Source organism: Hemitrygon akajei, chromosome 21 (assembly GCF_048418815.1).
Source record: "Hemitrygon akajei chromosome 21, sHemAka1.3, whole genome shotgun sequence".
NCBI lineage: Eukaryota > Metazoa > Chordata > Chondrichthyes > Myliobatiformes > Dasyatidae > Hemitrygon > Hemitrygon akajei.
The window spans coordinates 29,143,946-29,158,398 of NC_133144.1; the positions used below are offsets into that span (position 1 = coordinate 29,143,946).

General features: G+C 39.1%; 2 protein-coding genes across 7 annotated transcripts in view; one reads left to right on the forward strand and one right to left on the reverse strand.

Annotated features, from left to right (window-relative positions):
• LOC140714179 (protein mono-ADP-ribosyltransferase PARP6) overlaps positions 1–14,453 on the forward strand; it is a 157,881-nt gene that overhangs the window by 105,444 nt on the left and 37,984 nt on the right. For all 6 annotated transcript variants that reach the window (XM_073025057.1, XM_073025058.1, XM_073025060.1 and 3 more), the window contains exon 16: positions 10,283–10,350. In XM_073025057.1, coding sequence (XP_072881158.1) covers positions 10,283–10,350 — 68 coding nt within the window. The remainder of the gene's footprint in view (positions 1–10,282; positions 10,351–14,453) is intronic.
• The window catches only part of celf6 (CUGBP Elav-like family member 6), a 928,129-nt gene that overhangs the window by 4,740 nt on the left and 908,936 nt on the right, over positions 1–14,453 (reverse strand). The window lies entirely within an intron of this gene.

The following is a 14,453-nucleotide window of genomic DNA, read 5'->3' on the forward strand; positions in this document are numbered from 1 at the left end:
AAATACAGTTGCACATCATTAGATTTGCAACAACAAAGCACACAATAGCTTCACATTTAGAGATAATTATCAATTAGCAACTTCTTCAGTCACATGTAAGAGTTGGGCACTTTCTACCAAATGGCAGATTTAAAACTACAGATTATCCTTTGTGTGTCACTTCACATCCTATCAAAACTTTCTGTTCCAGCGACAGCCGATAAGAGCATTCTGCTCTTCCATAACATCCAGACTTTCTGAGTTGTTCAAAGATACTTGCCATGAAATAAACCATAAAAAAGAGGGGAAAATAGATATTTTAGACTTAGATTTAGAGTTTTTGATGTTCAGATTTAGAGATACAGCACAGTAAAAGGCACTTCTGGCCCAATGAGTCTGCACCGCCTAGTTACACCCACATGACCAACTAACGTACTAGCCCATATGTCTTTGGAAAGTGAGAGGAAACAGGAGTACCCAGAGGAAACCTACATAGTCACAGAGGGAACATATAAACTCTTACAGACCGAAGGGGGAATTGAACCCATGTCACTGCCACTTCTAATTCCATTATGCTAACCATTATGCTGCCTTGCTGCCCCTACGAAATTCACGTATGTTGTGTATTTAGTATTTTAGTAATATTTGTGTAATTATGTAAATTTATTGTTTGGTTACACTTTCTTTGTCATTTACTTAATTCATTATAGGGTATAGTGTATGTAAAAGTACGTGATTGACATAAGTCATTACGCCACCACATCATAAGTGAGCCCCCCACTAAAGTAAAATGAAGCTGACACATTATCCCCAGCTCCGGTGTTTTTCTTTTGAATAGTTTTTGGAGTTATAAAACATAACAGTGGAGACGAAGTGGTTTTAAAACGAACCCTAGACGACTACCTATCTGTTGAAGCGCAGCATGTTTTTTCTTTGCAAGGGGAGAAAGACGATCGATTTAAATAAAAGGCAGAAAATGGACGAAATTCACAGGTTCATAAACAGTGAGTACTGGGTGATAATAATAATAAATAACTAAAGCAGATGTGCTGGCTTCATTAGAAAGATAGATGCATTCGTTTGCGCAACTAATGGTGTATGTATACATGATGATGTATACTAAATGAATTGAGCAAATGAAAATCGCGTGCCAGTTTTGCTGAGTGTAATAGGCGGAAAAGCATATAGTTTGCTAAGAGATGTGACTGCTCCAATCAAAACACCTGGAATAAGCTTTGCTGATTTCATGAATGTAATGCAGGAACATTTAGAACCCAAATCATTGTTGATTGCAGGGCACTTCAGGTTTCATAAGTACAATCCAAAGCAGATGACTATTTCAGTTTATGAGGCTGAATTGAAGAGATTGTCCAAGCATTGACAGTTCAGTGATGGATTTCATGGTGCCCGGAGAGATCCTATAGTTTGTGGAATCTTACAAGAAAGCATTCAAAACAGCTCCAGACTGAAGCACCATTCACATTTGAAAGAGCAGTTGAAATCCTATCAATTGAAATTGCTGCCAGAGTCATGTTGCAGCAAGGAATGAAAGTCAGAGCGAACAAAATTGCATCATCTAAACAGAAACCTGCCTTGTCAAACAAATCATGTTACCATTGTGGCAGGAGGTCACATACACCAGGCCAAAGCAGATTTACAGCTGAACCTTACAGAAAATGAAATACATATGAGGAGCATGTCAGGCAGACAAAAACAAATGGACCGCACAAGGAAAAGAAAAAGATAAAAAGTCAAGTTGCAGTTTCCAAAAGAAAACTAAACTGCTTGCTTTAAATAAAAAATGTGATAATGAAGAGAGTGTCACAGGACTGTGTAGCCTTGAGATTTACAATGTGTAACTTAACAAGAGGCAATCGATAAGCTTACAGCAGAAATGAATATGGAATTAATTAAAATAGAATTGGACATTGGCTCAGATGTTTCATGTTATTACATAAAACGAATGTGAACAGCATGTCAAAAATACTAAGATGAAGCCTACAAATATCCAACGAAGAACTGCAGAAAAGATAAGTCGTGTGGGAAAACATTCATAATGGTGAAGTACAACAACAAGCAAGCCACATTGGGCTTGTATGTGGTTTAAGTAGGAGGGCCGGCATTATGGGGCTGTGATTGGCTGAGACAAGTACAACCTGATTGGAGATCCATCCACTATTTGCATGCCACATCCCCAGCAGTAGTCAACTAGAAGTGAATTAAGAAAGATATTGGATGATACCACAGCAGTGTTCAAGGATGGCATTGGAAAACTCAAACATATCACGGTAAAATAGTATTAAGTGAAATTGTGACATACAAGTTTTACAAAAGCCGTTCTGTTTCTTATACTATCTGTGATAAAGTAGTCAATGAGCTAGACGAATGGAGGCTGAAGGAATTCTTTCCAAAGTTGAGAGGAGCCCACGAGCAACATTGGTGGTCACAGTAGCCAAGAAGAATGCATCTGTCTGGATCTGTGGTGATTTTAAGGTTACCATCAACCCAGTACTGAAAGTAGATAAGAACTCTCTGCCCAGGATAGAGAACACCTTTGCAAACCTTTCTGAAGGAAAACTCTTCAGCAAAGTGGACTTTGCTGAGGCCAACATACATGTGGAGATGGAAGAAGAGTCCAAAGTGTTTCTCACCATAAACACTCACAAAGGACTTTAACACTACAATGGGCTTATTTTTAAAGTAGCATCTGTGTCTGCACTTTGGCAGAAAGCTAAGAACCAGGTGCTGCAAAGCTATGGACCAGGCTCACAGTGTGACCAGGATAACATCATTGTTACTGGGGAGGATGACAGGAAACACCTCCAAAATCTCATGACAGTGTTAAAGAGATTAGAAGATTATGAGCTCAGAGTACAATGCAACAAGCATGAATTCTTCAAACCAAGTATCACTTACTGTGGTCACACTATTGACACACAAGGATTATACAACTGTACTGAGAAAATTCAAGCAGTGGAGAATTCTCCAAAGCCAAAGGATGTGTCACAGTTGTGGTCCTTTTCAGGGTTTGTCATTAACCATAACAGGTTCCTGCCAAACCTGGCTACTGTGCTCCACCCCTTGAACTACAGATCGGGAGGAAATAGCAATGGACAAAGCGGTGTGAGGTGGCTTTCAAAAAGGTAAAGGAAATGTTGACATCAGACACTCTACTCACACATTATGATCCACATCGTCCAGTGAAGCTTGCCTGTGGTACCTCGCTTTATGGTATAGGTGCTGTCATGTTACATGTTAAGAGTGATGGAAGTGAATACCTCATAGCCTTTGTGTCATGTTCCCTTACTGCTGCGGAGAAAAATTAGCACAGATTGACAGAGAGGCCTTGAATCTGGTTTCGGGTGCAAAGCATTTCAACCAGTATTTGTATGGGAGGGTGTTTACCTTCGTCACTGATCATCAAACACCAGTGTCCATTTTCAATCCACAGAGGGGTGTTCCACTAACAGCAGCAGATGGGATGCAGAGATGGGCTTTATTTCTTGGAGGACACAATTACAAGGTCGAATTCAAGAAGTCAACTAGTCATGGAAATGTTGATGGATTGTCCCATTTTCCCTTGGAGAAGGAAATACCTAAAAAATTTACAAAAGAGGTTACTTCTCTTGACGTTTTCTCCCTAATGCAAATCGAAAATCTCCTTATTACAGCAAAGGTGAAAGGGAAACCAGAAAAGACTCCACACTGTCTCAGGTTTACATGGCAACTCAAAATGACTGGGATATGCTGCAGAAATTCCAGTTCCCCCATTTTTAGCAGCATCTCTAGGGATTTGTCCTTTGCAGAGGTTTCCTTACATGGGGATTGAGAGCTGTTGTACCATCCAAGTTGTAAACTAGAGTGTTGGAGGAGCTCCATGCTGGCCATCTAGGCATTGTTAAATTGAAAGTGCTGGGCCGAAGCTTTGATAGACCAAAAGATCATGCAGCTTGCCAACATGTCCAGAAGATAAGGAGTTACAAATGGCTTGGCAGAAAAGTTTGCCCAGAGTCTAAGGACACACTGCAAGCAACATCAGCAGAACACACTACACTGACACTGAATCAGAAGCTCACCAACTTACTCCTTGCATATTGCAATGCAACACACTCCACAACCAACAACAACAATATCAGCTCTGCTGTTTCTGGTTTGTTCCTTGCACTCACGATTGGATCTGCTCAAACCCAATCACAGAGGGCGCAAGTAGGAGAAACAGCTGAGACAAGTTGACAGCTCCTCATACAAGGAGATTCAATGTTTCACACCTGGACAAAATGCCCAGCAGGGGTCTACAGAGGTGTCCAAAGTGGGTACCTGGAAAATTAGGGACAGAACTGGACCAGTCTCCTACACAGTGGAGATTGCATCCAATGTATTCAGGGGACAACACATCAATCAGTTGAGTAGAGCAGAGTTAATTGTTAGAGAAGAAAGGTCTCCAGAGCTGTCAGAACCATGTCCTGCAGTCCCAGAATCAACTACTACAACCACCACAGAGGAGGCACCAGAACCTTAGATTGTTTTATAGCTACGAGTCTGTCTTGCCAAGTAGGGTGACCACCACTTCCCTTTGTCAGGAAAGATGTTATCCCACAGGAGTAAGAAATCGTCCGCAGCAGTTAACTCTTTAGGCCTGAATGGAACAACTTAAAATTTACTGTGCTGTGGATGTCTATATAGTAGTTGTATTATATAGTATACTGTATATATGTATTGTATATAAGTTGAGATGCATGCTATTTGAGTTGGAGTTCATAGCTAAGCAGGGAGGAGTGTTGTGAATTTAATATTTCAGTAATATTTGAGTAATATTGCAAATATATTTGATTAAGCATTCTTTGTCATTTTCTGTAAAAGTACATGAATAGCATATGCCATTATGCCCCCATGAGATATGTGAGCATCACTAAAGTAAAAAGAAATAGACACGTAATACTCAGCTTCGTGTTTGTCTCTCAAATAGTGTTTGGAGTTACAAAACTGAATAATCTACTGTTTGTGATTGATTCATTCTGTCTACCTGTGGAGAAACCAAATAAACTAATGAAAGAGCACTGTGCTGCACTTTGGCTAAATCAAATATACAGAATGCAAAGAAATAGGTTGTAGTTGATCTCTTGATTATGTACTTATGATGCTTTCAGTCTGATAATATTATATCCCTGATATCATGTACTTCTCCTTGCTGGAGCATCTCCCAGTTTCTGTCACATTCCCAATAAGTTTCTCCATCCTCTATTACCAAAACTCATATTCCACATTTTCTCTCTGCTTGGCTAAGCATTGTTTCTTGGCTCAGATCTCTTCAGATTGGTCCACACTCACAAAATGAACTTTAACTGTTTGATTTACCCAACTCCTGAATGATCATCCCTCATTCCTTAATTTTGAGTTATACAAATGCAAACATAGCTCCTACAAGCTTAACTCAGCGACAACAGTGCCATAGATGTATGAATTCAGTTCTGGCTTCAAATGGACAATTTTGCTTGAAACTTCAGTCTAGTTCTGAGTAGTGAGTTCTGCATTGTAACTTTCTGTTATCTGGAGATCAAAGAGATCCAATGACACAACTGTGACTGATCAGGAGTGTGATACTGGTAACTGAATACTACGTTCCCTCTAAGCTGTGCGCATGTGCCTGTGCACACATGGTTTTCAACCAGCGCACTAAGGAAATTAATGTGCACACAAAAGGTTAGTTACCTAAAATAATGCAGTAATTAATAATTATACTTATTGAAAATAATCTTTTAGCTAAATGTTTCTGTTAACTAGTTAGTTATTTTTTCAAATACCACAATTCACATCAGTGATTTACGTCACCCCACCTTTCCTGTTCCAGTTCATACAACTGCATCACGGCGGCAGCCATCTTTGGCGGACAGTGTTCATACTGTAAAGTTTACAATGATCTGTTTCAAATCCTGTAGATGGCTTACTAAGTTTTTATTGAAAAAAATATTGATTCACTATGTCACATTCAATAGAAATGAAGGGTGTGAAGTGCAAAAGAACTGCAAATTTGTTTAAAGTTGAATGGCTTAACAAAATAGTAGAAACTGCTACACCGAAAGCTCATGAGGTCATGAACGTTCAGCTACGAGAAATATTTATGTATGGTTCAGAAACTGGAGTTATCTGTTTGTATTGTCGTGATGTGAAAGTTGCTGGAGAATTTGCTAGTGGAAAGAAGTGGGATGATATTTGGAAACTTGACTTTTTGAAGCGTCATTTGGCAAGTAAATCACATTTGGATGGTGTACAAAAGCTCAGGCAACAGAACCCGTCATTACCCGTTACAGGAGTGCTATGCATGTTAAGGTTGAGTGTAGCTGAGCAAGAGTGAAAACGATCAAACCCAGAGGAGATCAAAGTTCTTATCGATAGTGTGTTATTAGCTGACTTTACATTTGGCAATGAACAAGTTAATGCCTTATGTCTAAAATATCATGATTTTCTAGCTGAAAATACTGTAATATTTAGACAGTTTAATGATTTCAAATTTTCCGTGCAAGAAAAAATTAAATCCAAACTGACTTCAAACTTTACTCAAATAGTGGCATTTGTACTTCAAAATGAACAGTTTCGCGATCTTGTACAGTTGATGGACATTGGGGGAACCTTGCTTGCATCTAGTGCTGACTGTGAGCGAGGTTTTAGCCTAATGAATCAACTCAAAAACAAGCTGAGAAACCGTTTAGGTGAATGTCATTTGGATACGTTAATGAGAATCAAAAGCTATTAATTGGATGGAAGTTCTATTAGTCTAGATAGAGTTTACAAAGAATGGGTAAATGCCAAAGACAGGTGAGAGAAAAAATAACTGAGTGACTTAAATATGTATGTTATTTTGTTGTTATTCTGTGTAGTTTTATGTCAAATATTTTTTAAACCTACATAAACTGTGCCATGTGTGCATTTAGTGCGCTCATACTTTTGTCACAGGAAAAAAAAATGCACAACATAAGATTTTTGCACACATTCTACCAAAAATTAGAGGGAACGTTGCTGAATACCATGTCTTGCAAACTGTGCAACTAACAATACGTAACAAGTCATTTACCTCTATGCTGTTTGTTCAGGTCAAATTCAAATACTACCATATACAACATTAAGATTTATTTTCTTGCCTGCATAGTATTTTATTGGTTTTCATAAAGGAATACAAAAGAATTTATGAAAAACTATACATAAACAAAGAATAACAAACAACCAATATGCAAAAGAAGACAAATTGTGGAAGTAAAGAAATGAATAATTGTGACAATATGAGTTGTCGAGTCCTTGAAAGTGAGGTCGTGGCATCAGTTCAAGGTTGAGGTGAATGAATTCATTGACAACAGTTCAGAATCCTGATGGTTGCAGAGTTCCTGAACCTGGTGGTGTGGAACCTGATGCTCCTGTACCTCCTGCAGCATGGAGGTAGCAAGAAGAGACTATGGCCTCATTGGTGAAGTCCTTGATGATGGACGTGGCTTTCTTTTGGCAGCACCTCATGTGAATGTGATCAATGGTGCGGAAGGCTTTGCCTTCGATAGACTGGGCTGTATCCACCACTTTCTATGGACCTTTCCATTCCAGGCATTGGTCTTTCCATACCAGGCCATGATACAGCCCTCCTCTGTGCATCTATAGAAGTTTGTCAGAGTTTTTGGTAACATGCTGTGGGATCTTGCTATAAAAAAGTTAACCACTATGTTTTGCTAACATAATATAATATACATTTTTACATGCTGTAATTGTTGCAACGTTATCACAAGAAAAGAAAATATGTATTTGATACAAGAATTCTGTCTTTGTCTGAGAGGAAGACTGTACTTATGTGTTGTGCAAGGGAATCCATGGTATCATATCCCAGCAAATTTTTTTTTGCTTCTGAAGAATGTCATTGTACTTAAAGCAAAATAGGCGGCATCCTGCCTCATCCATCTCTCAAATTATACTTCATTTTGTATAGTTGTCTCCATGAAGATTGATGGAACCAATTATTTGTTGTTGGGTATATTGGATCATTCAATACAATTAAGCCCATTTTTTGCTGCTGTACTTGCCCTATTACACCACAGACATCTGTGCTGCTGAAACTCCAGGAGAATATTGCAATCGAATGTGGAATCTTTTTGTTGGGATATTTCCCTCTCTGGAAATTTTCCATTGGTATGTGGGCTCCTTCTAATGGCAGTTAATGATGGACATCAAAGGTAAATTTGTCCTTAGCACCTAAGTTCAAGAGATAGTATTGAAGGCTCATCTGACTGCTTTACCTTATAATCATTTTCAGTTTTATTCAGTAGCAATCGCTCCTAGCTGAAGGACAATTTTCTCTCCAAGGAATAATTTACCTGTGAAGCTGAAGGAGGCTGATGAAGACAGATCATAGAATAGGAGCCTTGGCATATACATTACAGTGCAAAATGCGGCCATTCAGCCTGTCAGATCCATGCAGTCTCATTGTGCTCATTCCCCTGTAGCACAATGCTACTCACTTTGGCACGTGCTCATCAAAGTCCCCTTTGTTCTTTTCCCATTTACCTATATTAAGTAGTAATTTCAACAGTCAATTATTCACTAAGCATGTCTTTAAATAAACTGTGCACCCCATAGCTGGATTGGAGTTATTATTGATTGAATTGTTATTTATCTAATGAATTGTTATTTTTTCTTGCATTTGTCTTGTAGTTTAATTTTCCTATGCTTGTTTGTATTTTTATATAATCACCTATATGTATTTATACATATAAATATGTTTAATGAATTTTCAAGCAATGTATTGCTTCTTTATTTTTCTACAAACTTCTTAGCTTTCAGTAACAGGTGTCAAATCATTATTTTATAGGTTAATTCTTATCACCAGAATTTGTGTTATATCTAGTCTGAGTATGAGACAAGCAGGACTGCTTCTTCTTCATCTTTTCTTTGTTCTCTTGACTCCTCTTTCTTGTTCATTTTCCGCTCTTGTAACATTTCGTAAAATGATTGTAAGCGATCAGTTTTGCGTCTCATTCTTGACTTCTGAAGAACTGTAGGATTACAGATACTAGGATCCAGCGCAATGAAAACCCAAACACCTTAAGGGGAAAATATGCGGGTCAGGATCAAACCTGGATTCCTGCAATTGTGAGGCAGCACAAACCCTGTCTGGAGTTTTGCACATTTTCTCTGTGACTATAAGGGTATACTCCAGATGTACTGGTTTCCTCTCACATACCAAAAATGTGAACAAAGGCAAGATAATAAAAAAACAAAAATAATTGCAGAAGCTAGAAGGCTGAAACAAAAAACTAAAAATGCTGGAAATGCTCAGCATGTCAGGCAGCATCCACGGAGGGAAATAGGTTCAGATCTGAGACTCTTTGTCAGAGTGGTTGCTAGGTCAACTGGCCACTGTAAATTTGCTCCAGTGGGTGGTAGAATCTGGAGGGCTAAATGGATATATGAGGAAAATAATATAGTATAGTTATAAATGGATATTGTATGGTTGACATAGACATAATGTGCAAAAGGGCATGTTTCTGTGCTCTGGGTCTCTTGGTGACTGAAAGTAGTGCACTACATATGTTTGTTTCATATGCATGTCCTGACGAAGGGCCTTGGCCTGAAATGTCGACAGTGCTTGTCCTTATAGATGCTGCCTGGCCTGCTGTGTTCCACCAGCATTTTGTGTGTGTTGTTTGAATTTCCAGCATCTGCAGATTTCCTCGTGATATGTGTGTTAGCATTCTGAACCATGTACAGTTTTAGCTACCACATTAGTTAAAGTCAAAGTCAAATTTATTTATCAAAGTCAGACTTACTTGTAGCAGCACCACAGGCACAAAGCTTAATTTACAAGAAAAAAATCATCCATTAAACATAATAACAATACACACAAAATGTTTGATAACTCAGCAGATCAGACAGCATCTATGGAGAGGAATAAGCAGTTGATGTAGAATAAGCAGAAATAACCCAACTAGGACAAAAAATGTCCACTCTCGTGCAGAGAGATCAAACCATCTTAACCATTTAAGAAAATAAAGACAATGACACTCCATTCTTGTGAATGCATCAGGGAAGGTCACCCAGAAAAGTGTGATTGTCCGAGAAGTGGGAACAGAAGAGCAGAATATTTCAATGAGAGAAAAAGAAACAGGAATAGGAACAGGCCAATCAGCCTCTCAGAACACTGCGATTATGGTTGATCGAGTCGTGCATCTTCGCTTTTACCTTTTGATTGAATAAATTTATTCCTTCCAAGTTAAGGCAAAAGATGCAGAAATTTCCCAGCAGTATTTCACTTGCCTCTTATCTATTACAGGGATCATACCTGGAAATCAAAAAACAGATGGACAAGCTGGACCCTCTGGCTCACCCATTGCTGCAATGGTAACTCAGTTCAACGTGTTGTTCTGTCTGCATGCTGCTATCACATTTATTAATAATGTATTCACTGCTTAAAAAGTGAATGATCCACTTGTACAGAGAAAATTGTTGACACTAGAATTCAAGTTTTGACTGGTATCAGTCACATTAAATGAATGGGGAATGCTGACATAGATACAAGAGACTGCGGATGTTGTATATGGAGTGAATATCAACCTGCTGGAAGAACTCAGCATGTCAGGCAGAAACTGTATAGGGAAATAGACAGTCAGTGCTTCAGGCAGAGACCTCCCAAAGGTCCAGACTTGAAATACCAACTGTCCGCTTCCCTCCGCAGATCCTGCCTGACCTGCTGAGCTACTCGAGATGCATCTAGCTGTGTTGCAGGTGTCCGTATGATGAAGCTTAATGTGTGGAACATGTTAGCAGGCTGTTTTTAATCAATTGTTTGGAAACCAATAGAGCCAGAATGATGCATACGAGTAAAAATACATATTCAGTTCATCCCGGATTATATGAAGGTTCCATTCCTGAAAAATGCCAATGAACCGATTTCTCCATAGGTCAGAAACATCTGCTTTCAATACTTACTCATATTTTATCTCACTCGGCCTAATGATAGGTAATTGGTTATATATTTTTCTAGTCTTTCATTAAACAATAAATGACTAGATACAGTGTATAACCCTATATACTGCTTTTAAAAAAATTTGGGAGAATTTGCATGAAGTCAGTGTCTGTGGTCACAAAGATTAATTTTTTTCCATGGACTTATTTCCTGTTTAATTAAACATTTTTTTAAAAATCTGCAACATTTGAGCAGGCAATTTTCCATCCAACAGAAATCTCAACAGGGTGCTCCAGGCAAGTGAACCCATCCTTTCTGTGAGTGCAAAGCCTCTTATATTACTGCAGGTGTAGCAATCAACACAGATAGTGTGATATCACCATCTTGGGTCAGGAGCAGAAATCCTCAGAAACTTCTCAGAGCTTCTTCCACTCTGAAAAGTGAGACTAGAACTAGGGGTGTAACCTCAAGATTCATGGGAATAGATTCTGGATGGAAATGAAGAGAAACTGTTTTCCCCAGAGAGCTGTGAGTCTGTGGAATTCTCTGCCTAGGGGAGCATTTGAGGCAACAACATTAAATATATTTTTAACACATAGTTAAATACATTTTTGCAGAGCAGAGGAATTGCCATTTACTGGGGGAAAACAAGTCGGTGGAGCTGAGTCCACAGCCCAATAAGCCATTATCTTTTTGAATGGTAGAGCAGGCTTTATAAGTCTAATGACCTACTACTGTTCCTTTTTCTAATGTTTTATGTGCCTATAATCAAACCTTGCAATCATAGACCTGGACAAGTGGAGATCATTCGAACTTCTCCTACTCAGTTCAAGCAACCTGGGTTTAATCCTGACCTTGGGTGCTGTCTGTTTGCATGTTCTACCTGTGACCATATGAGTTTCCCCGATGTATCTGGGGTAATTCCCATATGCCACAGATGGCTGGTTGGATACCTGGCCACTTTGAATTTCCTCTACTGTAGGTGAGTTTTAGGAGGGGAGGGGAGGGGATATTCTGGGAGTGCAAAGGGATCAAATAGGATTAGGATAAGATTACCAAAAATGGGTGGTTGATGGTTAGCATGAACTAGGTGGGATGATAGGATTGTTTTGCATGCTGTATGTCTCTATAAAATCCTAGAAAAACTGTCTTGCAGACAGGTTTGAGTCATTGCGCTGCTGATCTGACCTCCAACTCCCTCACGTTCCTGTCTCTAACCCTAACTTGACCCCTAATTCCCCTCTCTGTCCCCAATACCATCCCTATGAACCTAAAAAAAATTAAGTATGAGCCATGATCTCAACAGAAACTACAGCTCAACGCCATCTTGACTAGAAGTTATTTCACTTGCAGATCTTTTGTTTTATTTCAGATTTCCAGCATCTGCAATTTTTTTTTGTGATTTTTCTCATGTAAATGAATGTTATTTCTAACTTAAATAAGGGTCATAGGTCAATTGGAGGAGTCAACAAGTATACAGAAATGAATCCATTATCTCCAATGACAAACACACAGTATAATGATGGGTCTGCATTGACTTTTTCACACATCATTTGCTTCCATTGACGTTCAATAGATTTGAGTTTAGAAATGGGATTCAGTGTATGACGTGTGCTACAAAGGATCGGGGGTGAATTTCCGCCTCTTACTAATTTTGGCAGGAACTTCAGTGAAGATTTCCAGTATAATTAATCATTGACTTTAAGCATTTGACTCCCTTGACGTCCTGTCCCTCCTGGCACGTATCTCTGAAACCATAACAAGTGCAGCACCTGCCTCTATACCTCCTTTCTCACCATCATTCAGGGTCCTAAACAGTCCTTCCAGGTGAACCAGCACTTGTCCTGTGAGTCTGTCAGAGCTACTTATTATACCCAGTTCAGCCTTCTCTACATTGGTGAGACCCGACACAGATTGACGGATCTATTTCATTGAGCACTTCCGCTCTACTCACCAGAACAGGCAGGATCTCCTGATGGCTACCCAATTCGAATTCAACTGCCCATTCCCATTCTGACATTTTTGTCCATGGCCTGCTCCACTGAGGCCAAACTCATTCACATGCCATCTTGGTAGCCTCCAACCTCTTGGCACGATCATCGAATTCTATGACTTCCAGTCATTTTACCTCTCCCTGCTTCTCATTCTGTTGGCCCTCCCACACCTCTCTTCTGCTCACCTGCCCATCATTTCTCTCCATAGATGCTGTTGAGTTCCTTCAACATTTTTGGTGTTGAGGTTTGTTATATTTTGTAACTTTAAAATATTAAATTAGTTCAAGGAAGACACCAGAGTCCAGAAATGCAGGTCTGTACTTTGAGTTTTCTTTAGCTGAGGTGCGCACATATCACATGGTTGCATGCTGATGCATGCAATTAATGTATTTTTACATATAACCTGCAATTAATTATTTAAATGAGCAAGAATGCTTTACCAAACAATATGTATACATACAAGATTATTTAAATATTACTGAAACATTAAATACACAACACTCCTCCCTGCTAAGCTATAAACCTCAACTCAATAGAGAATGCATTTCAACGATATACATGGTATACAGTATAATACAACTACAATATACAGACATCTATAGCATAATGAATTTTAAATTGTCCCATTCAGACCGAAAGATTTCATCGCTGTGGAGGCTTTCTTACTCTGTGGGATCAGGTGCTTGCTGACAAGAGGGTATCGCATGTGAGACTTGTGGCTGTGAAAACAGTCTCAGGTTCTGCAGCCTCCTCCATGGTGGTTGTTGGAGTCGACTCTGAGACTGCAAGCAATGGTTATGACAGTTCTGAATACCTTTCTTCTCCTTTGCTCTGTCTTGATCCCTTTCTTTTTCTTTCTCATGATCCTTCTCTCTTTCACACCATTGTCTTTCTTGTTCACCATTCGTTCTCTCCACCTCTTCCCTCTTTCTTCTTCTGGTTTGTGCAGCTTGATCTTGGGAAGATGCATAAAATTCACTGGAGTATTGTCTTATTAATCCTACTATTGATCCCTTTACGATCTGATCTCTCTTCTTGGTTTCCTCATCTACAACATCAGTTGACAAATCCTCTGTTTTAGTATCTCCATTGACTCCTTTATTTCTGGCCTTCCATTTATATATTTGGGCTTTGTTCTTTGTATATACTTTTACAAGCAGCTTTTTGTCTTCTATTTCAAGTTCATGTAATGCATGGAGAGTCGATTCTGCTTCTTTGTACTCACAAAAGCCAAACACTTTCAACTTGCCCGAAGTTCCTCGACTCTCTTCCAGCTTAAAACCAAGTTACATTTTGCAAGCAACTGCCTGATTAGCATATCAGAAGCTTTTTCAGATACGTTGCCTAGAAAAACTGTTGCAGTCAGACCCCTGCTTTCGACACTTCCACAATTCCTTTGACAACATGGTCCTTCCTGGATCCAATATGCTTTGCATTCAGAGGCATTGAGGTTGGCTGCAAGTGCCTGTTTGTCCTGTGCTGGGCAATGGTTCATGGTATTTGGAGGAGAGACAGTTATGACATCATCCAGTATATTTCTTAAT